The 27,659-nt window shown below is 37.1% G+C and overlaps 1 protein-coding gene across 1 annotated transcript in view; it reads left to right on the top strand.

The window, feature by feature from the left end:
• LOC150079251 (voltage-gated potassium channel subunit beta-2-like) overlaps window positions 1-27,659 on the top strand; it is a 313,834-nt gene that overhangs the window by 111,007 nt on the left and 175,168 nt on the right. The window contains exon 6 of the mRNA XM_090383003.1: window positions 7,260-7,304. Within this exon, the coding sequence (XP_090239129.1) occupies window positions 7,260-7,304 (45 nt within the window). The remainder of the gene's footprint in view (window positions 1-7,259; window positions 7,305-27,659) is intronic.

The following is a 27,659-nucleotide window of genomic DNA, read 5'->3' as shown; positions in this document are numbered from 1 at the left end:
CAAAAGCTTTCCTGAAATTCCAGTATATGATATCAAAATTATTTTTGGTATTCAGTTCCTTTGTGACCACAACATAGTAAGCAATCAAATTGGTCAGACAAGACCTCCCTTTGACAAACCCATGCTGTGGCTTAACTATTACTGCAGTCTTGTCTAGATGATCCTACAATGCTTCTTTAACCACTGATTCCAATTTTTTCCCCGTAACACAAGTTAACTAACAGGTCTGTAGTTACTTGTCATCTTTTGAACTTCCTCTGTGAATTGGTGATACATTTGCACACCTCCAGTCTATGGGGACCTCCCCTGAGTCGAAGGAAGCTCACATAATTATGGCTAAGGGTTTGCTTACTTCCTTTGCTGCCTTTTAATTAATTGTGCAGGCAAATATGAAGTTTTCTGAGCAGTGCAGGCGGTCTGCAAGAGTAGCTCATGGTGTCTTGTCAATGATATACAGGAATTTTTCTAGCAGGGATAAGGAGGTGATTATCCCCTTGTATAAGGCAAAGGTCAGGCCACACCTTGAGTACTGTATACAGATCTGGAGGCCTCATTTTAAGAAGGATTTAGAGCTGTTGCAATGAGTACAGAGAAGGGCAACAAGATTAGTGAATGGAACAAAGGGTTGCTCTTACGAAGAAAGGCTTTAGTTTTGCAAATTACAGTGTCTGGAGACTAGGCACCTGCGAGGTGATCTGATTGAGGTGTATAAAGCCTTGAATGGTTTGAGCATGCCCAATGCTGATGGGATAAGGAGGTGATTATCCCCTTGTATAAGGCAAAGGTCAGGCCACACCTTGAGTACTGTATACAGATCTGGAGGCCTCATTTTAAGAAGGATTTAGAGCTGTTGCAATGAGTACAGAGAAGGGCAACAAGATTAGTGAATGGAACAAAGGGTTGCTCTTACGAAGAAAGGCTTTAGTTTTGCAAATTACAGTGTCTGGAGACTAGGCACCTGCGAGGTGATCTGATTGAGGTGTATAAAGCCTTGAATGGTTTGAGCATGCCCAATGCTGATGGGATTCTTTTTCTTGCTCAGAATAATCACCTGAGAGAGCATAAATTCAAATTGAGGAAAGAGAGATGTAGGATAGATGTGCAGAAGTTTGCCTTTAGCCAGCAGGTAGTTGGTTGGTGGAACAGACTTCCATCCTTTGTTGTGGAAGTTGATAGCTTAAATAAATTTAAGACTGGGCTGGACAGGTATTGGGAACAGATGGAGGGTTGAAATGGGAGAAGTTTTTTTTTTTTTTTTTTTTTGGCTGATGCTGCATAAGCTTGCTTTCTTGCATCATGTGCTAATGCTAATTACAGGGGAGTCAAAGTAATCAGGCTTTACTGTAATAACAAATGTAATGCTACCTGTCAGTCATACTTCCTTTACATGCTGATTGCAGTAAACAAGCCATTGTAATAATTAGTATTGGTAGTGGCAAATGATTCTAGAAAGCAAGCTTATACTTGCTTTCTAGACTATCAGCTAAAAAAAAATTGCAATAATTTTTCTAGGTTTTTCTTTGAATTTATTCAAACTAATCACTTCCACAACTACACATGGAAGTTTTTTCCAACAATCAAATACCTTCTGGTTGAAGGAAAACTTCTGCAAATCTATCTTGCAAACAACCGACCTAACTTTGAATTTATGTCCCATTTTTTGTGTAGTTGGAGCAACTCATGTTTAGTCTCTAGAGCAAAGTTTCTGGCATCCCCCCTCTCCCCATACTTCTCCTTCAACCCATGCACGGTTCTAAGTACTATAGGTTTTGATACTTTTCTTGTTTGGGGTTTTCATAAAAAAAAAAAAAAAAAAAAGAGGAAGAATGCCATCAGCATTGAACTTGCTCAATCCATTCAAGGCTTAAACTCTTCAATGAGATCACTTCACAGATACCTAGGCTCCAGATGCTGAAATTTGCAGAATTAGTCTGTCTTGCTAAGATCACACTTTTGTTTCCTTCAGCAATTTCATTACCCTTCTCTGCACCATTCCAGCACATCTGCTTCCTTCCTAATATGAGGCCTTTAGATCTGTATGCAGTACTCATGATGTGGCTTGACCATTGTCTTATATAGTGGGATAATCACCACCTTATCCCCTTGCTAGCAAAATTCCTTTATATCATTGATGAACTCTGTTAGCTGTCCTGGTAGTCTGTCTTCACAGAAAACTTCATACCTGACTACACAGTTACCATCATGTGTTTTTCATTTTCACTATCACTATTCTTAGTGTAGTACCGCACCATTGGTATATTAATCTGGGATTACTGCTACTCATATGTGCAGTAGCTTGCATTTGTCAGTGTTAAATTTCAACTGCCCATTTCAACCTGTCTGCCTAATTTTTTACAACTTGTTACCATATCTTACCTTGATTGCTGTCATTAACCACCCTGTCAACCTTTGTCATCTGCAGATTTAGGCATTAAGCCTTATATATCTTCATCAATATCATTAATAAATATAGAGAACAACAAGTGGGGCCCAACACTGAACTGTAGGGGACTCCACTAATAACATTAGTCCACAAAGAGCAGTGTCCATTAATAACCACCAAGTGTTCTTCCACTAAACCATTCCTTTTCATAGCAGTAACCTGCCCTTGACACTACACTATACCAATTTATACAGCAGTCTTTATGTGCAGTAGTATCAAGAGCTTTCCTGAAATCCAGGTATATGATATCAAAATAATTTTTTTGCATCTCTTACTTTGTTACTGCATCATAGTAGCTATCAATTTGCATCAGTCATAGTAATCAAAGAAGCTACTAGGCTTTTCAAAAAACAAAGAAATACTGTTCAGGGCTTAGACCGAAATGGATGTCAGATGACTTATTGAGACACGTGGGAGAGATGAAAAGTGCATGTGATGCATATAAATTATCAGGTGATACTGAAGTCTATGGTAGAGATTAGTCTGTAAGCCAGTCACAAAGGAGGTTAGGCAGATTATGAGAAATCTCTGGCAAAGAATGCAAAGGAAAATGGCAAAGATTTCTATGCTTATATTAATGGTAGAAGGAACAGGTTGAATTACATTGGGCCACTTGATGTTTATGGGTTAACTGTTGATGACCATGCTCAGGTTGCAGACAAATTGAATAGGTATTTTGCATCTACATTCACACGAGAGGAATTCTTTAGGGTAGGGGATGCTAGAAGTTTATCAAACTCTAATGAGGAGCTAAATGACTTTGTAATAACTGAAAGGAAAGTGTGGAGGAGATATTGTTGAGAGTGAACGTAAAAAATGCACTTGGGGCAGATGGAATCCAATTATACTATGGTAGGCAGCAAAGGAGATAAGCAAACCCTTAGCCATAAGTATGAGAATATCCTTGGATTCAAGATAGGTCCCTATGGACTGGAGAAGTGTGAATATATCCCCAATTCATTAAGGGAGACCAAAAGGCAATATGAGTAATTACAGACCTGTTAGCTTAATGTCTGTTCCAGGGAAAATAATGGAATCACTGATTAAGAAATTAATGCAGGACCTTTGGAGAAGCATGCAATGATACTGTAATCACAGCATAGTTTTGTCTAACCAATATGATAGGTTACTATGATGCAGTGATCAAGGAACTGGATGCAAAAAAAAAATAATTTTGACATCATATACTTAGATTTCAGGAAAGCTTTTGATACTGTTGCTCATAAAAAAACTGCTGTACAAAATGCTGAACAGTGTCACCTTAAGGGCAAGTTACTGCTGTGGATAAAGGGATGGTTAAGTGGAGAAGACAGAGTGGTTATTAATGAGAACTGCTCTTAATGGACTAATGTTATTAATGGAGTTCCCCAGGGTTCATTGTTGGGTCCATTGTTGTTTTCAATGTTTATCAATGATATTGATGAAGGTATATCAGGCTTCAACGTCTAATTTTGCAGATGATGCAAAGGTTGGCAGGGTAGTTAATGACAGTCATCAGGGTGAGCTACTGTAACAAGATCTAGGAAAATTGGGTTAATGGGCTTGAGAAGTGGCAGTTGAAGTTTAACATTGACAAATGCAAGTTACTGCACATGGGTAGCAGTAACCCCAGAGTAACTTACTGTGTGGTACTACACTCAGAGTGGTGGAGAATGAAAAAGGCACAGGGATAATTGTGCAGTCAGACATGAAATTCTCTGAGCAGTACAGATATGCTGCCAGGACAGCTCATGGGGTTTTGTCAATAATATACAAAAACATTGCTAGCAGGGATAAGGAGGTGATTATTCCTTTGTATAAGCCATGATTAGGATGCATCTGGAGTACTATATACAGATTTGGATGCCTCACTTTAGGCAGTATGTAGATCTGCTTGAGTGGGTGCAGAGAAGAGCAACCAGATTGGTGAAGGTAACAAAACAGTGCTCTTACCTAGAAGGGCTTCAGTTCTGCAAATTTCTGCATCTTGTGAGACCAGGCGCTTGTGGGGGAGACCTGATTGAGGTGTTTAAAGCCTTGACTGGATTGAGTAAGCTGAAGGCTCATAATATTCTTCCACTTGCTGAGACTACATACATGGGACATAAATTCCAATTGAGGAAGGATTGTTGCAGGATAAGTGTGCAGAAGTTTGCCTTCAACCAGTAGGTTGTTGATTGTTGGAACAGGCTTCCATCTGCTGTTGAAGTCGATAGGTTGAATATACTCACGGGAGACCTAGATAAATTCTTGGAGGATACAGATGGATGATTTTTTTTTTATTTTTTTCCTGATGTTATGTAAGCTTGCTTTCTTGCATCATTTACCATTGTTACTACTACTATCCAATCAGATTGTCAAACAAGATAGTCCATAACAAATCCATGGTGTGACTACATTATAATTGGATTTCTGTCTAGATTGTCCTGCATTACTTCTTTATCCAGTGACTCCATTATTGACAAATGCAAAGTATGCATATGGGTAGCAATTATCCCAGAGTAACATACCAACTGTGAAGCACTACACTTGTGGTAGTGGAGAATGAAAAAAGTGCTGGGGATAATTGTGCAGTCAGATATGAAGTTTTCAGAACAGTGCAGACAGGCTGCCAGAGCAGCTCATGAGGTCTTGTCAATGATATACAGGAACTTTGCTAGCAGGGCTAAGGAGGTGATTATCCATTTATATAAGGCAGTGGTCAGGCCACACCTTGAGTACTGAGTACAGATCTGGAGGCTTCATTTTAGGAAGGATGTAGAGCTACTGGAATGAGTACAGAGAAGGGCAACAAGATTGAGGCAAACAAAGGGGTGCTCTTACCAAGAAAGGCTTAAGTTCTGCAAATTGCAGCATTTGGAGACTGGGTACCTGCAAGGTGATCCGACTGAAGTGTATAAGGCTTTGAATGGTTATAAATTCATATTGAGGAAAGTCAGTTGCTGAATATATGTGTGAAACTCACTGGCCTTTAGCCAGTGAGTAGTTGATTGCTGGAATAAACTTCCTTCTGTCTTTGTGGAAGTTGATAGCTTAAATAGATTTGAGGAAGAACTGGACAATCTTTTGGAGCAAATGGATAGGTAAAATGGTTTTTTTTTTTTTTTTGCTGATTGCTCATGCTGTATAAGCTTACTTTCTTGAATCATATGCCACTACTAATGCTAATATTTTCACTAATAAAGAGACAGCTTTTCTATAATTTTATTGCACCTTCATAAGGTGCAAAGAGTTTCCGTATGAGTCTCTCTGCTGCCTACTGTTTTTCTCTTTACTATAGAAAACTTTTACATCTGCAGCACACATAGTCAGCAGCCAAAAGTGTATACCACAGCACCTAGGAGTGACATCACTGAATGTCACAGCATACACAGTGCTGCCACGAGCAGCGCCTGTCAGTTTTCAGTACGAAGCCCATGCAATGCGGAAAGGAAGGGCCTGATAGAGTTTGAATTTGAAATGATTTGTGGTGTTAAGCTGGGGAAGGGCCAACATCTCAGCAGTAGTGGGTCTTGTTGGCCACTGTAATGAAGGTTTGATAAGAACAGTCTGAAGAGGGACTCACAACCACCCAATGTGCTGGGATAGGGAGATCACCACTGGTTCACAGTCAAGGTGAACAGCAGTTAGCAAGTGTTGTCTGAGACAACAGATGGCTCTTGATCACTCTATTAATGTCAGACCACAACCAGGACACAGAAAGACAAACCTCATATGCCCGTGCTAACTGACCATCATCCACACCACTGCCTGCAGTGGATGCAAGAACACTATTCCCAGACATTGGAGAAGTGGAAAAGAGTTCCCTGGCATAATGAATCACATGCATCATATTGATGGATAGGTGCATATTTGACAATGAGTAGGTGAACAGCTGCAACAAGACTGTACAGTTGAATGAAAACAGGCCAGCATGGTTGGTATGATGGTTTGCAAGATGTTTACATGAGAATTACTGGGTCGTCCATCTCCATTGAACACACCCTCACTGCCAAATCCCATCTGAGCATTTTTTTTTGTACCAAATTTTTTCCTCCATGGCAACTGTCTATCCAGGTAGCATTGGACTCTTTCAACAAAATAATGCCCCATATCATAAGGTCCACATTTTGCAGGATCATGTACAAGCATTTCATGTGCTCCCCTGGCCACCAGATCACCCTGACATCAATCTCATTGAACATTCGTGGAATGCAGCATTCGCCAGTGCATTCCAGTTCCTCACTTTGTTGCTAAACTCTGGGATTTCCTTCTGATCAACACAGGTCGTCCAGAATACCTGAGGCCATCTGCAATCTCATAGTCAGTGCCCTACTGGGCAAGCAGTTTTCATGGTGAAAGATGGCCCCACATGGTATTTGGTAGGTGATCGTAATGTTTTTGCTCATAGGTGTGTATATCTTATAGTTATCACAGTGTCATGCATTTTTGGGCAAGACAATTTTATTTTTTTGGAACTCGTCCTCCTGCTATACCATTATTTGAATACATGGTGTTCATAAATTGGGAAGTTACTCCATGCTTTACCTAGATTGATATCCATGATTTGTGTATTAGTTCTGGGAAGATAATGTTATGTTTAGTTAAAGGAAAACTTTGTTACTTTTTGATAGCTGTTTCTTTAATTACAGCTTGGCAAGGTGTTCAAAGCCTGTGAAATTTTGTTTTTGGACCAATCCAATACAAATAACAAATTGCATAGTCCTCTAGTTATAATATATGAGCAAAAAAAAATATATGCAATAAGTGATTCTGAAATTCTTTTTTATCAGTTAGTTATAACCTTAAATTTCTGTATTAAAATATACATATTTTAACTGACTTATATTATTTTTAGGGCAGAAATCTTACTTGGTAAGATACTCAAGAAAAAAGAATGGAAGTAAGTAAGATTTAGTGTTCTTTTTCTGCAACTTTGAATTTGTGACATGCATGTAATTTTAATACTATAATCTGTATATGTTTAAGTTAGAGGACAAAATTAATCGAAAATAATTTGGTTTGAACTTAGAAAAATTTTCTAACTTCACATAATATACCTTTTGAAATTTGTTCTTTGAGATTTAAATTCCAACTGTGTTATTAACTTACATTGAAAGAGTATTATTATATGTATTAGTCATATAATGCAAGGAAACCCAGTCTTTTACTGCACCAGCCAAAAATTTATTCCTAACATATATACCAATGAAGTTAACTTGTTCCTGTAATAACAACTTGCTGGCTAAATGAAATCTTCATACAATCTAAGTCTATACCTCCTTCCCCCCTAATTTGAAGTTATCCCCCAGGTCTAGTATCATTAATAACTGAAAAGTTCACCTCCAATGAAATTATTATCTTTTCTCAGAGCCTTATAGATCTTAATCATATCCCTTTTAAGATACTTAGCTGCCATGCTCTGTAACACACGGTTCCCCATGTCTTCCCTCACATGATGTCCTTTTTTTTTTTCATTTGCGCTAGGTATATTGCTTGTTTTTGAACCTTTCTCAGGCATGGTCTCCATACTTGGATGGTTTTCCAAGTGCAAACTTACAATAATCTTGTACAGTGGTATTATGACCACCCTGTTTCTGCAAATAAATGTTCAATAAATCATCAGTAGAATACCATGGTATTCTAACCACCTGTATGCAAAAAATCTATACTATATGCAAAACTTTGTCTGCTTGTATTATAACCTCCAAATCTTTTTCTTGAAGTACCATTTTTAATTTAACTGCTCGAAATGTCAAAGTTATTTTGTGGCTGTTATTTTCAAAGTGTAAGACCTTGCATTAAAATATAGTCAAACAGCATTAAAACTACATAGTTTTCCTTGAGGAGCACAGCTTGGCACTGATAATTAATCACTCAGAGAGCAGTTATCAATGAGCACTGATCTTGGAATAATGTTATTACCATCCCTCAGTGTTGAGCCCATTGTTCAGTGGGTTCAGTACTGCGCTCACTGTTATTTTCTATATTTATTAATAACGCTGATGAATAACATTGATGAAGGCATATGAGCTTAATGTAAAAATTTGCAGATGATACTAAGGTTGGTAGGGTGGTTGATCACAGTAATCGAGGTATGCTAATGCAACAAGGTCTAGACAAATTAGGTAGGTGGACTGAGAAGGAGCAATTGAAGTTTAATATTGACAAATGCAAGGTATTTCATAAGATGAGCAATAATCCCAGATTAACATATGAACTGTGTGGTACTACACTCAGGATAGTGGAAAATGAAAAAGACCTGGAGTACAACTTATGGGGTTTTGTCAATAATATACTGGAATTTTGCTATCAGGGATAAGGAAGCGGCTATCAAATTGTATAAGGGAATAGTTAGAACACCTTTTCAGTACTGCATACAAGTCTGAAGGCTTCATTTTAGGAAGAATGTAGATCTGCTGGAACAGGTGCAGAGAAGGGCACAGAGGGATTAACAAAAGGATGTTCTTACCAAAAAAGGCTTCAGTTCTGCAAATTGCAGCATTCTGGAGACTAGCCACCTGTGAAGTGATCTGATTGAGGAGTTTAAGGCTTTGAATGGATTGAGCAAGCTCAGCACTGATGGCATTCTTCCTCTTACTCAGACTACACTCATGAAGGTGTGTAAATTCAAATTTAGGAAGTCAAGTTGTAGGATTGACTTGCAGAAATAGTCTACAGCCAGCAGGTGGTTGATTGTTGGAACAAACTTCCAGCTGGCGATGTAAGGTGGGAACTTTGAATCAATTTAAGGGTAAACTAGATAAACTGTTAGAAAGAGATGATATGGGGTGTTTTTTTTTTTGTTGAAGCTGTATAGATTTTGCTTTTTTACATCATTTACCACTACTAATATTAATGCTAACATTTGGTTTGTTTCAGACAATATAGTCTTGGTTAACTTTAGTGTAGCTTCGTGAGGCATGGTACATTAATTACTATATCATCGGACTCAAATTTCAATACAAATAGTTCTTCAAAAATCAAACTCCGTAATATGTGTTTGTCATTAAAGTTCAAGCTTAGAACACACCAGAAATCACTTTGCATGCATTTTTCTATTGTGAGCTAGGCATATCACTCAGTTCAGGTAACTTTCCCCATTGCTGCTGCTTCCACAAATGTGTGAAAGTTTTCTTATTATCACCAAACTTCTCTATTTTAAGTTCATATGGTGTCCAGTTTTGAAAGTAGTTTTCAGTCATGATAAGATTGTTTTCCAGTGAAAGACATGCATTGTAGACTGTATTAACAAACTGTTAATGACATAGTGCAAGTTTGATCTATACCCAGAAACGTGACGCTTCAGATAGCTACATTTCCCATGGTGGACAGTATAAATGGTTCACCAGTATTTTGATTTAATAAGAGATGCAATGTCATTCAAATGTTTTTAACTTTTTTTTTTTTGTTGATAATACCCTTGCAATGAGATAATAACATTCTTTAATAATTATAAAAGTTTTTTTTTTTTTTTTTTTTTGTCCTCGCTTTTTCCCATTATATATGGGGTCAGCGTTTTTATTGTTTTGGCATGAAATTTTTGCGGCCGGATGCCCTTCCTGACGCCAACCCTCACCCTTTATCCGGGCTGGGGATATGCAGTGGTCATTCCCTGACCTTTCCGCATCCTCCGTATTTAGTGGTAATGGGCTCGAACCCTGGTCTAATCAAGAAGCGTGCGCTATGCACTACTGCTCCTGCCCACTTGGCTACGGAGGCGCCTTCTTTAATAATTATAAAAGATAAAAGATATAATTACAGAGATCTCATAAACAGAGGGATTTACGAAATTATAAAAGACAAAAAGGTATAATTACAGAGATCTCATAACCAGAGGGATTTACAAAACCAGAAAAGCATTAAGCTGGATAATTTAACAAAGGTTAAAAAAAAAAAAAAAATGCAGTTCTGGGGGAAACTTAGTCATAATTAGTTTAAAGCAGGTATTGTTCAGATGATTAAAGAAAATGATTAGACAGAAAGCACAGCTCTGACCCGCACATTACTTTTAAGTGGTACCAAGTTCTTGCCTGTAGTTAGTTTTTGTACTTCCACAAATCCAGATTGAAAGATTATAATTATTGCATTTGGGAAGAATCTGTTTAATGATTTTATCCTGTTGAAATTAGAATAAGGTGTGGGTTGTTCCTAAGCAATCTAATAGTGATTCTCCAGCCGATATATTCCTAAATGTTACTGTGATTCTGAATCTGAGTACATAAGTTAATAAACATTTTGAAGTTGCCAATTCCGATCCTGTGTGTAATGGGTGTATGGATAAGGTTGATGCATAATTAACGTGACCATGCGTCCTATTTTTAGGTGGCCTATCCTGTTGTCCCCAAGCACAGCTTCAGGACGCCGAAATGTTCCATTTTCAGAAAGAGAGCAACCCACGGTAACAATTTCAAAAAGAAGCACGAAAAATCAAAAAATCATCCGACGGTAGCGCCTAGTAGCGTGGCGATGACGGCATGGCAATACGTCTCACACATATGTAAGTCGGTCAGAAGCCTAGTAGCTCGGTTGCGAGTACGTGTAGATGCCGCGTACATCTTTCTTGACAATTGATTATTGTTTTTTTATTGACGTGTGTTATTGTAGTCAATTTAAATTTCTTGTACACGAACCCTTCATTTTAACAATGCCTAAACGCAAGTGCACTTTTAATGTTAACTTAGAAACTAAGAACCCGTTTATAAAGCAAAGAAGTACTCCATCGGACATCAGATGTGAAAAGTGTCGCACAGAATTTAGCATAGCCCATGGAGGTGCTAGCAACATTAACCAACATTTAAGATCAGAAAAACATAAAAATTCTGATCTTGCTGCCACTTTGAGTTCTTCAATGCTTAATTTTTTTAAGAAAACGGATTCACCAACTTCGAAAGATCTGGAAGTTGCTGCGACAGAAGGTGCCTGGGCTTATCATACGGTGCACAGTTTTTGCTCAAACGATTGTGCTTCTAAGTTAATTCAAACATGTTTTGAACAAAAATTTAGATGTGCTCATATGAAAACAGACGCTATTGTTGTAAATGTGTTAGCGCCAATAGTAATAGGTGAATTAAAAGATCGCCTCAGCGAATGCAACTGTGTTACTATATTAACTGATGCTTCAAACCACGGATCCAAGAAAATATTCCCTGTTTTAGTTCGCTTCTTTTTGCCATACGAAGGCACACAAGTCAAACTTTTAGAATTTCAAGACAAACCGGGCGAAACATCAGATGTTATTGTCAATTATCTAATGAAAGTAGTGACAGAAAATAATTTGACTTCAAAAATCGTGGCATTTTGTGGAGATAATACTAACTGCAATTTTGGCGGATTGAAAAGACGAGGCGTCAAAAATGCAAAACTAAATTTATCTCTCGGAAGAACATTGATAGGAATCGGGTGTGGAGCTCACATAATTCACAATGCAATTAAAGCTGCCACAGATTGTCTACCTGTAGACTTTGAATGCATTATTGTGAAAATATATTCACATTTTTATATCTATAGTGTTCACGTGGTAGCTCTGAAAGAATTTTGTAATGAAGTTGCCACAGAGTATCACAAATTGCTAGGTGGCTTGCGCTTATGCCTGCTATTGAAAGAGTTTTGAAACTGCACAAGCCATTAAAAAACTACTTTTTGAGTATCGATAAATGTCCAAACATATTGAGAACCTTTTTTTGAAAACCCTAACTCTGAATTATGCTTTTTTTTTATGCATGCACAGTCAGCAACGTTCCATCAAGCTGTGTTAAAGATCGAGGGTCAGAGTATTTCTGTAATTGAAGTCACGAAGGAAATAAATCAACTTAAAGACAATTTGGCCTTGAAACAAAGTACTCTGTTAACATCTTCCCCACTCCGTTTGTAATTTAATGGCAAAATTGCAAGAAAGTGGCTGCAGTGGTGTTGACAAAGAATATATGAAAACTACAGCTGCTGAGTTCTATAAAATAAGCAAAGAATATTTGGAGCAGTGGACTTTGTTCTTTGAAGAATTAGAAATATTTGAATGGGCAAATTTAACCAAAATACCTACGTGGGAAGAAATTCAAAGTGTAATGGATGTATTGATTGAAAAGGGATTTATTAATTGTAACCAAGATACAGAAGTATTTGATGAGTATTCACTTATTTCTAACTACATTACACCGCAAAAAGTGACAGAATGGAACACTGGGAATGTTTCAACCGAAAGTCGTTGGGTGGAATTGTTCAAACACTTTCACACCAATAATTTGAATCATACAAACTTTCGTATAATTATTGAATATATTTTATGTATGCCCGGCACTAATGCACCCATAGAAAGGGTCTTTTCTCTTATAAATAAGTTATGGACGAGCGAAAAAACACAGTTGCAAGTCGTAGTTCTTAAAGCAATGTTAATTACCAAAGTAAATTTTAAGAAATCCTGCCAAGAATTTCATTCTTATTTGAAATCAACACCAAATATACTCAAGCAAATTTGTTCTTCAGAAAAATATAAGACCACATAAATTATTTATTTTCATGTCTTCATTCCTGTTCTTTTCATTAATAAATAAAACTATGAAGAAATATGCGTTTTCTTGAATACACATACTATTACCTAAAAATTAGTAATGTCTCATTTTGAGGAAAAAAATAAATGGTCACGTTATGCATAATGTATCATTAACAGATATCTTTAAATATTTTTTGGTTGGTAAGACCATTCAATAGCCCATTACAGAATCTAGTATTGAATACTCCAAATTTTTTTGAAGTAGGACAAAAGGACCTTGGGGTGCAGCAGAGTATAGATACCAGATAGTCATTAATGTATTTTGTTATGATAAAATGCTCCGAGTGTTTTTGAGTAGAGATATGAAATTACTCAGTGAGGCCAAGGAGTTTCTGAATATAGGGAAAGCTCAAAAGATGTCTGTAAATGAGTCAAAACAGGGGATGTTTTTAGAAATGGAATGAAAATAGCTGTGAAGAGTAGAGCTGGTAGGGTCCCTTTTTGTGAAATTCTACATTAATGTTGTCTACTGACTGTCTCATTAGTTGCTGTAAAGTATACATTTTGTACTGACAGAAGCTGTTCAAGAAAATTATAAAACATTCCACGTATCCCACAGTATCTCTTAAAAAGCTTGAGAAGATGTTGAGTTTGCAATACGTTAAAAGCTGCTGTGATGTCAACAAAGATAATGTGCATGCCTGTTCATTATTCCAAGCCATGAGGGTTTTCTAAGGAAATGACTGCATGCAAGTGATAGTAGAGTGACCTTTCAACTCATAATAAATTGATTGGGGACTCTATCATGCTGGCTTCTCATACTGGCATTTTAAAATGAAAGATGAAATGGCAATAGGTCTAAATTCAGATTGTTTTAGAAGGTGCCACTTTGAGACCTGGAATGACTGTATGTAGACCACATTTTAGTGACAGTAGACTGGCAGAGGATTTTGTTAAACATTGTAGTTGGTGTCACTATTGATGAAACTAACCACTTTTAAAGTAATGGAAGGAATAAGATTGATACCCCTGGATGTTTTATTTGTCATGGCATTTATTGCATTGATCACTTCCTTCTCTGAGAGATAGATGTTAGAAATGCCAGAAAAAGTGAGGTGGAGATCCTCTCAAAGAAAGCTGTCTGCTTGAACATCGAAGTTGTGTCTAAGAACAGAATCAGCCTTGAGAGAAAAACTAATCTAAGGATTCTTGCTTTTGCTCTTGAAAGGCCTTTCTCTTGGCAAGAAGTTGGAGTATGTCATGTGTGAGGGGAAATTTTTGAAAGTTTTATGAGCTTCTTGCTTTCTTCTGAATGCAAGCATCAGTTGGTAATTCCACCCTGGTTTTAATCCTTGGTAGAGGGGTATGCAAATCCATTGTAGCATGTTTTGAAATTAATATAATTTCAATATTAATGTACTTAGGCTTGTATATGCAAGTAGTGTACCTACAGGGTTTGGTAGCTGATGTGGCATTGAGTGTTTTGGTGATTTGCATTTGTATTTCCTGTGGTTGATGGTTAGAAGAATAATGTATGACATCAGGTATTGCAACAGAGATTGTCACCTCTTTGGGAAAAACAAAAACTTGTTGTAGAGTAGAAGGGGATTCCATCCAGAAGAGAGATTGAGTAAGCTAGTTTCTCAGTGAATGTATTCCACAAATGTTTGGAAGAAGGAATAAGTATGTTGAAATCTCTGCCCAAAAAGGATGGGGGGTTGTTAAGAGGGAGCTATTGATGTAATCCAGACATAGAGATCCACAATTTGTTTTAAAGAGAAAGGTTCCAAAAATGGCTTCAAAGTAGTGTTAACATTGGAGCAGGATTTTATGAGAGATGCATCATTTTAAAAACAGATCATGACTCCATCACCTGTTTTGTGTTGCCTGTTCATTGCCAGACATTGAAATATGAAATTTGCTATCAGAGAAGAAATATGCAATTCGTTTTTTTAGCCATATTTCCATTATAAGCAGAAATTGATAATCACCATCCACAAATAAGTCCATTTTTCATCTTGTTTTTCAGACTATGGATGTTCTGAAAAAAGGAGCTGATACTGACAAAGCTAGAAAATATTTACCTTTTTTAAACACCGGAGCCAAAATTCACTAGCCAAAGCTACATTTATCACCTAACTTTCTGTTGGTAACATGAGCAGGAGTTTCCATTCTGATTCGGTTAAGAGAAGAGTGCAATTAACAGGACTCATAAGACTTTTATTGCAGTTGAGTCTGGACTTCATTTCTGGTTTCAAGAAGAAGCTCTCTGTAGTTGGAGGGTTTCTGCTTGCTAGCCAATTGAGCTAATGTCAAAATGTGGACCACATACACCAGGTTGCTAGTCACAAATGTGCTGAGCCCAGTCCCGTATATTTTAAGATAGCTCTGTACCCACCCACTTTTTTTCTTTTTCTTTTTTTGGAATTTTTGAATTTGCTTTGGCATGATGTTTTCATGGTCACCTGAAAATAAGAAGTACTAATAATATAATGGTAAATTTGGCACATTTATAAATATTTTCTTATACAAACATGTTATTGAACAGTCACTAACTCTGCAGTAGTATTGTGTGGTGTGAATGACCCTGTGAGAAAATATTTATTGCTAGTGACTCATTGGTTGAGAATTCTTAATTGTTACTTTTTTTTTTTTTTTTTTGTACCTTTTTATTGGCATCTTTAGTCCTGTATGTGCTACTGTTTGGACTAGTTTATATTGTTGTTCACTTTGTAAACTGTGAAAGTCTGAGAAACTTTGTTATATCACTTATGTTACTCCATTCTGGTGTCCATGTCCATTTTGTGGTGTGTAGTGGGACATTTTTCATCAAAATTAAATTTACATATTTCAGTTTTATTTTTGAATTATCATATTAAAATGTTTTTTGTGACATCATCATCATTCTTATCATTAGTATTATAATACAAATACTGAAATTGTCAGTAAACTAATATTATATTGTGTTGTTATTATTATAAGGGACGCGACAGCCCAGTGGTTACAACACTGGACAACTAACCTGATGGACCCAGTTTCATGTTCCTCTTTGGCTTCTGCCAAAGTGGGAAGCAGACATCATCCATCATGGTCTCCCACCATGATAGATGATCCCTCCATCATGGTGGGAGACTAGCATAATAATAATAAATGACAATAATAATAATAATATTGCAAAAGTCACTTCAGCAGACCTACTTCCTCTAAGGTTGTAGCGACGGCTGAGGCAGAGTGGCACCATCTGGTGTCACTCCCAAGAACTAACACTATCACTGGACGTAAGCTGAAGCTAAACAGGTCCACCTCCATAGATAGATAATAATGTCAAAGAGAAATAATCATACTGCATTTACATCAGGATGAAAAGAAGTAGTCCTTTCAAGAGCAAGAATAGGTCATTCCCATCTGACACACCTTCATTTACTCGCACGGGATGATCCACCACAGTCCACATTGTTCTATAAATCTGACTATGAAACATATTCTGATTGACTGCCACTACTATAAAGAAGACAGAACTTCAACCTTGCTATCACTGGTTAATCTTCGTCAACCAGTAACGCTAGAGAATCTGATTGGTGACAAAACAAACTTTCCGAGTTTTTTAATTTCCTCAAGAAAACTGGATTTTTTAATCTTTTTTGATTACAGATTTTTCTGACCGTACGAGAATATCTGGTTTCTTTATATAATAAATGAATAGGTGCATTATAGCCAAAACAGCTTATGCACCATTAAACCCCCACAACAACCAATCATACTGCATCGAGTGTGGCACAGCATAAAGTCACTCATGTTCAGGCGTTGGATAGAGGGGTCAGTTCAGAAATTCGGAGAGGCTCCCGAGGAAGATAGTGGAGCAAATGGTGCTGTTCCCTTATCTTATCTTATGGCTATCACAAGGGAAGGGCAAGACCATCCAGCTCAACCAATTGGAAGTGCTTCCTGCACTAATGACCACCCAGGGAGGAAGAAAATGGCTGGCCAACACATGAAGTGGAGCATCGAAATGAATATGTTCATCATGCAACCTACAAAATAACCAAGCTAGAGACTGATTGACAATGTACTTGCATGTATAATAATATGACAGTGTATAATTATTATTATAATTATTAGCCATATGGTGCAAAGAAACCTGATACTTATGCTGCTGCACCAGCCAAAAAAATTTCTGAGTTACCCTGAAAGAGAGAAAGTTAGAAGCAGAAGGGAGTCATCAAGAAAGAGGAGAATTGCATTAGCATTCGTAGAGGCATATGATGCAAGAAAGCAAGCTTATGCAGCATCGGCAAAAAAAAAAAAAAAAAAAAAAACACAAGCTCCCATTTCACCCCTCCGTTTGTTCCAAATATCTGTCCAGCTCACCCTTAAATTTATTTAGGCTATCAACTTCCACAACCAAGGATGGAAGTCTGTTCCACCAACCAACCACTCGCTGGCTAAAGGCAAACTTCCACACGTCTATCCTACATCTGTCTTTCCTCAATTTGAATTTATGCCCCCTCAAATGATTATTCTGAGCAAGACGAAGAATTCCATCAGCATTCAGCATGCTCAAACCATTCAAGGCTTTATACACTTCAATCAGATCACCTCGCAGGTGCCTAGTCTCCAGACTGTAATTTGCAAAATTTAAGCCTTTCTTCATAAGAGAAACCCTTTGTTCAATTCACTAATCTTGTTGCCTTTCTCTGTACTCGTTCCAGCAGCTCTACATGCTTCTTCAGATGAGGCCTCCAGACCTGTATACAGTACTCAAGGTGTGGCCTGACCATTGCCTTATATAAGGGGATAATCATCTCCTTATCCCTGCTAGAAAAAATCCTGTACATCATTGACAAGACACTATGAGCAACTCTTGCAGACCGTCTGCACTGCACAGAAAACTTCATATCTGCCTGCACAATTACCCCCAAGTCCCTTTCATTCTCTACCACTGTCAGTGTAGTACCACAGAGTTGATACATCACTCTGGGATTGCTGCTTCCTATATGTAGTACTTTACATTTGTCAATGTAAGCTTCATTTGCCACCTCTCAGCCCATCTGCTCAACTTTTCTAGATCCTGCTGCAGCAGCGTACTGTCATTAGTGTCTTTAACAACCCTGCCAATCTTTGTATCATCTGCAAAATTGGACATTAGGCTTGATATACCATCATCAATATCATTTATAAATGCAGAAAACAACAATGGACCCAATACTGAACCCTGAGGGACTCCACTAATAACATTAGTCCACGATGAGCAGTGTCCAATGATTACCACTCTGTCTTCTCCCACTTAACCATCCCTTTATCCATTAGCAGCAATTTGCCTCCAATGCCACACTGCTCCAATTTGTGCAGCAGTCTTCCATGTGATACAGTATCAAAAGCCTTCCTAAGATCCAAATATATGATATCAAAGTTATTCCCTGCATCCAGTTCCTTTGTGACCACATCATAGTATCCAATCAAATTGGTCAGGCAAGACTTTCCCTTAACAAAACCATGATGTGTCCGAGCTATAACTGAAGTCTTGTCTAGATGATCGTGCAGTGCTTCTTTAACCAGTGCCTCCATTAATTTTCCTGGAACAGAAGTTAAACTAACATGTCTATAATTACTTGTGTTGCCCTTTGATCCTCCTTTGTGAATTGGGGTCACATTTGCACATCTGCAGTCCATGGGTACTTCCCCTGAGTCCAAGAAGCTCTCATCATTATGACTAAGGGTTTGCTTACTTCCTTTGCTGCCTTCTTTAATATAACTGGATAGATTCCATCCACCCCAGGTGCCTTTCTTGTATTTATCTTCAACAATTTCTCCTCCACTTTACTCTCAGTTATTACAATATCATTCAGCTCACTGCCAGAGTTTCACTCACCTCTGGCATTCCCCTCCCTGAATAACTCCTCATGGGTGAATGTAGATGCGAAATACTCATCATTTAGTTTGTTAGCCACCTGAGCAGGATCATCAACAGTTGAACCATCAATATCCAGTGGACCAATCTGATTCATCCCTTTCCTTCTAGAGTTTATAATGGTAAAGAACTCTTTGTTGTTTTTCTTTGCATCCTTTGCCAAAGATTTCTCATAATCTGCCTTTGCTTGCCTAATCTCCTTTGTGACTTGGTTACAGACCAGCTGATATCTATCATAGGCTTCCATGTCACCCATTAATTTATATGTATCCCATGCATTTTTCTTCTCTGCCACATGTCTCATTATTTCATCTGACAGGCGTCTCTGTAGCCAGGTGGGCAGGAGCAGCAGTGCGTAGCACACGCTTCTTGATTAGACCGGGGTTCGAGCCCGTGACCACCAAATACGGAGTATGCGGAAAGGTCAGGGAATGACCACCGCATATCCCCGGAGAAATATGGCCTTAGTTGCTAATGCTCCTAAAAACCAAACAACAACTGTTCATCTGACATCCATTTAGGCCTAAACCTTGAACAATGTTTCTTATTTGGTATGTAAAGCCTAGTAGCTTCCAAGATAATTTCTTTTAATGCTTCCCATTTTGAATTTGCTGTTGGTAACATCATCAGTTGGTCCCACCGTATAGAATTTAAATACTGTCTCAGGCCACGTAGTCACCTTTAAAAAAGCAAAAACCCTTCCCTTTACCCCTGATGGTAGTTACCTCTTTGAGTAAATCCCACTTCAGCACACTGTGATCACTGCCACCTAGTGGTTCCTTTATCTGCAGATTCTTAATGCATGAAGAATCACTACTGATAATCAGATCAAGAGTATTACTCCCTCTAGTTGCCTCCCGAACATGCTGATGTAGAAAACTCTCTGATTTACTGGCCCACTGTATTTCCCTGTACAGTTCCTTATTATACTCATCAGAGTCATTAGGCCTATAACACACTCCTACTGTCAATTTTGATCTCCCAATGCTTATGTCACACCAAACTGACTCGACACTGCACTGTCCAGTGATTTTGACTGGCTAATGATGATGATATCCAGCTCAGGACCCTGGATGTGCCAAGCACACACTCACCGGATGTGAGCCCCTGGGGTATTAGCACCTGATTATTAACAAGATATCGTTATTATTTTTATTATTATTGTTGTTACATTATTTCTTCCTGATTGGGGGTTCCATCTTGTGACTGGTACTGTTACCAAGTATACATTGTGGTTGTTAATGTCTTGTTTTATTGTTGGTCAAGGAACTCAGTGACCAACAATCTACAGGTGTTCAGGATTATCATTATTTATCCCAAATGAAAGTTGAGTTATTATTCATTAGTGGTATTATTGTGTAAAAATAATAAAACATATTTCTGTTGATTTCTATGTCTGGGTTATACAGAATTTTCATGCAGTGAATATCATAAGAACCTCCAAAAAAATAGAGATGAATAGTGCATAGTTGCCAGCTCTTCAGATTTACAGTTGAGAATCCATCTTTTTGACTTGATTTGACCCCTTCACTGTCATACTAGAGTTCGTACTGTAGAATTTCTCCATCTTTTTTTTTGCAAAAGCACCATTTTTTATCTATTTTTATTTTCGCAAAGAAAATAGTAGAACAAAGCTAAACTCAGAAATTTTTCTTAATTTTGTTAATGATATGGCCATAATGAACAGCAGTGAATAGTTTATCATAAGTAATATTAGTAGAGGCATATGATGAAACAAAGCAAGCTTATATAGCATCAACCAAAAAAAAAATCCTTTTTGTTTCACCCAGCCATTCACTCCAAATGTTTCTCTAGTTCTGCCTCGACCTTATTTAAGTTAATGACCTCCACTATAGCAGATGGAAGTTTATTCCAACAATCAACTACCCTCTGGCTAAAGGCAAATTTCTGCACATCTATTCTACAACTGTCTTTCCTCAATTTGAATTTATCTCCCCTCAGGTGATTTATCTGAGCAAGAGGAAAATTCCCATCAGCATTGAGCATGATAAAACCATTCAAGGCCTGATACACAGTGGTAAGCTGCGAATATTTTAACAATGGGCTCGCAGTTTTTCTGACTTTCTATTGAGTAAATTTGATCAGTCACGGAAGTGACATCATCCGCGGCTTCCACTAGAGGCACTTCCTACGCTCGCACTACTAGTAGTGTGATTAGAGCGCGTGATGCATTTTTCATGGCCAGTATGATATCTTGAGTCGGGCAGATTTAGGGGGTGATCAGATGCAGCTTATTACCCCTTTAACCGTGTGTATAAGTCAATGTGTAAAACATTCCTAGGTCTACCTAATAAAAAAAAAAAAAAAAAAAAACTTGGTCGTCATGCCTCGTCTTACGATGATAAATGGATACGACAGTGTCTGGAGTTCTAACTTTTTAGAATTTTTGAATAGTATGACAATCATGCTTCCTGAAGTTACTACTGCAGTAAGTATGATTGCAACAATACAAATATTTGTCAACAATTTCTTTTTTCTTCTCGCATTTTCATTACATTCCATTGTTAGGTGTCCCTAACACCTGCATATCTCGCTTCAACTATAAGATCGGTACATCAATTGGTGCTATTTTACAGAGATATTTAGATACACTGCACTGCACTCGCAAGTATACATGGCACCTCCATAGCCAGGTGGGAAGGAGCAGCAGTGCGTAACACACGCTTCTTGATTAGACCGGGGTTCGAGCCCGTCACCACCAAATACGGAGGATGCGGAAAGGTCAGGGATTGACCACTGAATATCCCGGAGCAATATGGCCTTAGTTGCTAATGCTCCTTAAAAAAAAAAAAAAAAAAAACAAAAGGCAAGTATACATCTCTTACTTTAGTTATCATAAATCCATTGTATCTTGTCTTCCGGAAATTATGAAAATCTGTGAATGGTCAATAAAATATTTACAATAAAAAGCTCTTTTATTTTGTAATCGATATATACAAATCAAAATACCTAAAAGAAGCGAAGGGTATTTCACATAAATCATCTACTGCGTGTACTTGGCACGCACAACTTTTTTATTCATCTTTTTTTTTTTAACAACTAGGGAAATATAATGGATACATTTTTTTCATGATAAAATTTTAATATTGCAAATAAAAAATAAGATGAAATATTTCCCATATCACAAAGCATTCCACAATAAAAACAAATATTACATAAAAAACAAACTTTCTAGAAAAAGTACACAAAAAATAACAGATTACACAAAAAAAAATTATTTCACAAATATTCAAGAAAAATTTATTCTAAAAATTGCCATATACAATTTACTTTTTTATTAATATTTGTCGTTGATCTGCTTTGCTGAATAGGTGAGCGATGATTACAGAGGAATGACGTAACGATCCGATCAAATTGAAGCAATGGTTTTCCATTTAGATATATGGTCATCATAATCTGCAATGTGTTTAATTGTCACAATATTATTCATTACGCTGAAAGCTCACTCAGCTTCAGCACTGCTAATCGCAATGGTTTCAAAGAAATTTCTGGCTTTCTTAATTAAAAAGGAATTTCACTCAATTTTAAAGATAAACTGTCTTCGACAAAATCTCTAAAATCATTAAAATTAAAAAACAGGGTGATAAAGCTATGCCTAATAACTACTGACCTATTACTATACTGAATACAATTGCAAAAATTTTTGAACTCCTACTTTATAAATATATTAGTTCCTGTCTTCATCCTTTTATCAATAATCATCAGTATGCTTTTCTTCCTAGGATATTATTATTATTATTAGCCAAATGGTGCAAGGAAGCCTGAGGCTTATGCTGCACCACCCAAAAAAAAAAAAAAAAAAAAAAAATTTCTGAATTACCGAGAGAGAGCGAGAAAGAAAGAAGTAGAAGGGAATCACCAAGAAAAAGAATGATGATATCCAGCTCAGGACCCTGGGTGCGCCAAACCCATACTCACCAGATGTGAGCCCCTGAGGTTAATCAACTGTTTCAAATCTGGCTTGTTTTCTCATTTCTTACAAAATTTCTCATTTCCTGTAGTTTGTCCAAACTATCTTGGACAAACAAAATCAGACTTCGCTTTTCCTTGATATTTCATGTGCATTTGACTCTGTCCACATCGATCTTTTGCTGTTCAAGCTGTCATTGTATGGTCTATTATCCCTTTACTAGATTTGCTTGAACCACTGCTTAGAAATTGGAAACTATCCGTAATCATTGATGGCACTTCATTGACTCAGTTTACTGTTTCGCAAGGTGTTCCTCAAGGCTCACCATTGGGTCCACTCTTCTTTATTGTTTATACTAATGATTTGTCAACCTTATTTCAGTTTGTTAATTTTGAGTGGCAGCTCTATGCAAATGATATTAAACTTTACAAAGTTATTAGTTCTTCAACTGACAGCGATGAACTCCAATCCTCTCTTGATTCCCTCTCACTCTGGCTCAATAAAAATAACTTGTTTCAAACCTGTTAAAATGTAAATTATGTCATTTTTGCTCGAATCGTGTTGTTAGACCATCCGTCCTTACTGATTATTATATTGGAAACTCTTTAATTGCAAGTACTGATTCGTTCAAGGATTTAGTTGCCCTATTTCGATCTGACTTTCATCCCTCTTCCCACGTTGATCATGTAATATCTCACACTTCTAAACTTCTTGGATTAATCAAGTGTTCTTCCTCTGTTTTCAAGAGTGACAACGTTGTAATTCTTCTCTATAAGCAGCTTATACTTTCCATTTTTGATTATTTTCTGGGTGTCCTACTGATATTATCTGGTCCCCACAACGGTTTGTTGGTTTTATTGACGCATTTGCAACTAAGGCTATAATGCGCCAAAACCAGGTGATATATAAAAATTTAAGGTCCCCACAATAGGAATATGTTTCTCACAGACTTGAGAGAATTCAAATTAAATTCATTAAGTTCTTATGCTATTGAAATCACATTGCCTTTCACCGTCAAAATTATGGAACTCTTTGTGGTCGCTTCAGAATCATTCCTCTTCACTCGAGATGACAACTCCATGGGTCTCTTTTTGTTTACAATATCATAAACTCTGTTATCGATTCTCCATCTCTTCTTGAACAAATACCTTTCGCTATACTCCTTTTGAATTCTCATTATAAAATTAATTTCTCACTGCCGTTCCTCGTACTCATCACTTACTTAGTAGTCCTCTGTTTCGTTTCCTTCAGGTAATAAATAACTACAATATTGATTTTACTCTTAATCCATCTATCTATAAGAATTTGCTCCTTACTCCATTTTCTTAATGTAAATTTTGTATATATTTTAATTCTAGTTCTATATTGATTACTACTGTTTTTTATTTTATGTGATTCCTAGCGTTCTCACCTTTATTTATGGAATTTGTGCCCTGTGTATATAAAGAAATAAATTAATTAATTAATTTTTATTTCATATTTTATCAGAAAACTTAAATTTCTTATTCAGTTTTCACCGTTTTGTAACCAAGATGATTAGTTCTTTCACATTTCACGATTTCGGGTAGCATATGTTTAAAATTTCTTTCATTGGTTTCTTTATTTAATTTAAAATCACCCTGTTGCATTAATAACTTATCCTTTAAGGATAAAACAATGCATTTAATAACTTGTCACAAGGTAATTTTTTTACTTTCGATTTTGATTCCTTCAAATTCTTTCAACTTCAACATGCTGTCAATTTTAGCTTCATTATTTTCCTTCAGAATTTTTCAAATTAGCAATAGCATTGATAGTTCGAATAATTAATTTATATGCTTTTACCACTGTGATTCTGTAAAGCTTCTGAAAGATAAGAGAGCTCCTGCAGGATGTCGATCATTGGTGCTAAATGAGTAAGAAATTCCAAAATTAAAAGTCGATTTAATAATCCTGGATTATTTAACTTCTGATTCAAAATGTTTGCACAAAACGGGATAATTCCTCCAACCCACAATTGCCGTTCGCAAGCTACAAGCTGCTCAACGTGGCCCGAACACACCACCAAGTTCTTTAGCAATGATCCTTAATTCGCACTAGTTTTTTGGAGATTGGTGATACAGTTTTTTTTTTTAATTATTGCCTGTATGCCATTATATTTTAGAACATTTTCTACACAATGAAAGGCTCACCAAAGTTTCAAAATCTGCCAACATTTCATCGTCGTAAAGTTTTTGTAATATCTTAGTTGCCTCAATCCCCCCCCCCCCCCTCTGCATTGCTACTTTCACTAGTTCTTTGAATACAGTGCAAAATATCGGAATCACATGGATATTTTGCTCCTGTGACCACGTAAACATAGACAGGAAAAATTTATCGTAAGGCACTTCTCCGAAAAACATATGCCCGTTTGTCGGAGTAAAGGGGAACCGCAACACAGGTTGACTAGAGGCTATAATCTGTGTCGAGAATCTTCTTAATCCTCTGACTGGCTATGGAAAGCATTGATTCACAACATATTGACTACGACTTCTCGATATGTAACTGCATAGGTTTTACGGACACCACTAACATTGTGAAACAGTAATCCCTTTCACCCTTAATTCGCACTTTCTAATTACCTAAATTGCCTAAAGGGAAGAAGTGAGAACAATGCGTACAAAGTTGTCTTTCCTAATCCGTTCGTTACATGGAAATTTTCTTTGTTCAACGGACACTATTTTAAATGTAATTACCAAGGGGAATCGCTATAAAGAAGTTCATTAAACAGAGGTCTGACTGTAATTAAATCAAAATTGAAACAATTTTAAAATGCATAATTGATCGATTGTGCCATTAAAATGCTGGAAATGGGGCCTGCTTGCCCCACGGTAGTTTCGGCTCTGGATAATCAATAATTGCATTCAGGATTTTATTTGTAAAACAAATGATCATCTCAACAATGAGCTCGCAAATTTTCAAAACAAATAACAATGGGCTCTCACGAGCCCGTTATAGCTCACCACTGCTTATACACCTCAATCAGATCAACCTTGACAGTGCCTGGTCTAAAGACTCTACAATTTCCAGAACTTAAGAATTTCCTTTGTAACAGCAACCCTTTGTTCCATTTACCAATCTCATTGCCCTTCACTGTACTTGTTCCAGCAGCTCTACATGCTTCCTAAAATGACGCCTTCACACCTGTATGTAGTACTCAAGGAGTGGCTTAACTATTGCCTTATACAAGGAGATAATCACCTCCTTATCCCTGCTAGCAGAATTCCTGTATATCAATGACAAGACATCATCAGCTACTCTTGCAGCCTGTTTGCACTGCTCAGAAAAATTCATATCTGACAGCACAATTACCCTCAAGTCTTTTTCTTTCTCCACTGCCAGAATGTAGCACCACACAGTTGGTATGTTGTTCTGCAGTTACTACTACCTATATGCAGTACTTTACATTTATTAATGTTAAACTTCAGTTGCCAACTCTCAATCCATTTGCTCAAGTTTTTTAGATCCTGTTGCAATAGTGCACTGTCATTAACAACCCTGTTGTTAACCTTCGTATCATCTGCAAATTTAGACATTAAGCCTGATATACCTTTTGTCAATATCATTGATAAATACAAAAACAACAATGGACACAACATGGAACCATGGGGACTCCGCTAATAACATTAGTCCATGAAGAGCAATGTTCATTGATTACCACTCTGTCTCCTCCCACTCAACACCCTTTATCTATAGCAGCAACTTGCCCTTAATGGCATACTGCTCCAATTTGAACAGCAGTCTTCCATGTGCAACAGTATCAAAAGCTTTCCTAAATTCCAAATATGTGATATCAAAATTATTTTTTGCATCCAGCTCTTTTGCGTCTACATCATAATATCCAATAAAATTTGCGGGACGAGACTTCCCCTTAACAAATCCCTGCTATATGTCTCTTAACTGTTACTGCAGGCTTGTCTAGATGATCCTGCAACACTTCTTTAATCAGTGACTCCATTATTTTCCCTGGAACACAAGTTAAACTAACATGTCTATAGTTACTTGTGTCACCTTTGGAACCCCCTTTGTGAATTGGGAATACATTTGCACACCTCCAGTCTATGGGGACCTCCCCTGAGTCCAAGGAAGATCTTATAATTATAGCTAAGTGTTTGCTTAATTCCTTTGCTGCCTTCTTTAATATAATTGGATAGATCCCATCCACCCCAGGTGCCTTCCTTATGTTTAACTTCAACTATTTCTCCTTCACTTTGCTCTCAGTTATTACAAAATCACCAAGCTCCCCGTTAGAGTTTGATAAACTTCTGTCATTCTCCTCCTTGAATAACTCATCAGGTGTGAATGTAGATGAAAAATACTCATTCGGTTTATCAGCTATTTGAGCAGGATCATCAGTAGTCAAAACATCTATGTTAAGATGGACCAATCTGATTCATCCCTTTCTTTTTAAAATTTACATAAGTAAAGAACTATTTGCTGTTTTTTTTTTTTACATCCTTTGCCAAAGATTTCTCGAAATCTGCCATCACCTGCCTAACCTCCTTTGTGACTTGATTACAGACTAGCTTATATCTACCATAGGCTTCTGTATCATCTGCTGAGCACTAGTAAGGCTTTTGTGGATTTATTGGATGATTGTTTTCTACATCAGCATGTTTGGGAGGCAACTAGAGGGAGTAATACCCTTGATTTGATTATCAATAGTGATTCTTCATGCATTAAGAATCTGCAGATAGAGGAACCACTAGGTGGTAGTGATCACAGTGTGTTGAAGTTGGATTTACTCAAAGAGGTAACTGCCACCAGGAGTAAAGGGAAGGGTTATTGCTTTCGTAAAGGTGACTACGATGGTCTGAGACAGTATTTAAATTCTATACAGTGGGACCAACTAATGATGTTACCAACTGCAAATTCAAAATGGGAAGCATTCAAAGAACTTATCTTGGAAGCT

The sequence above is a fragment of the Mastigoproctus giganteus genome, chromosome 10, assembly GCF_048544385.1.
Source record: "Mastigoproctus giganteus isolate SK-2022 chromosome 10, ASM4854438v1, whole genome shotgun sequence".
NCBI classification, from domain to species: Eukaryota; Metazoa; Arthropoda; class Arachnida; order Uropygi; family Thelyphonidae; genus Mastigoproctus; species Mastigoproctus giganteus.
Note: the sequence above shows the minus strand (reverse complement) of the source record. Positions and strands in the feature narration are given on the sequence as shown.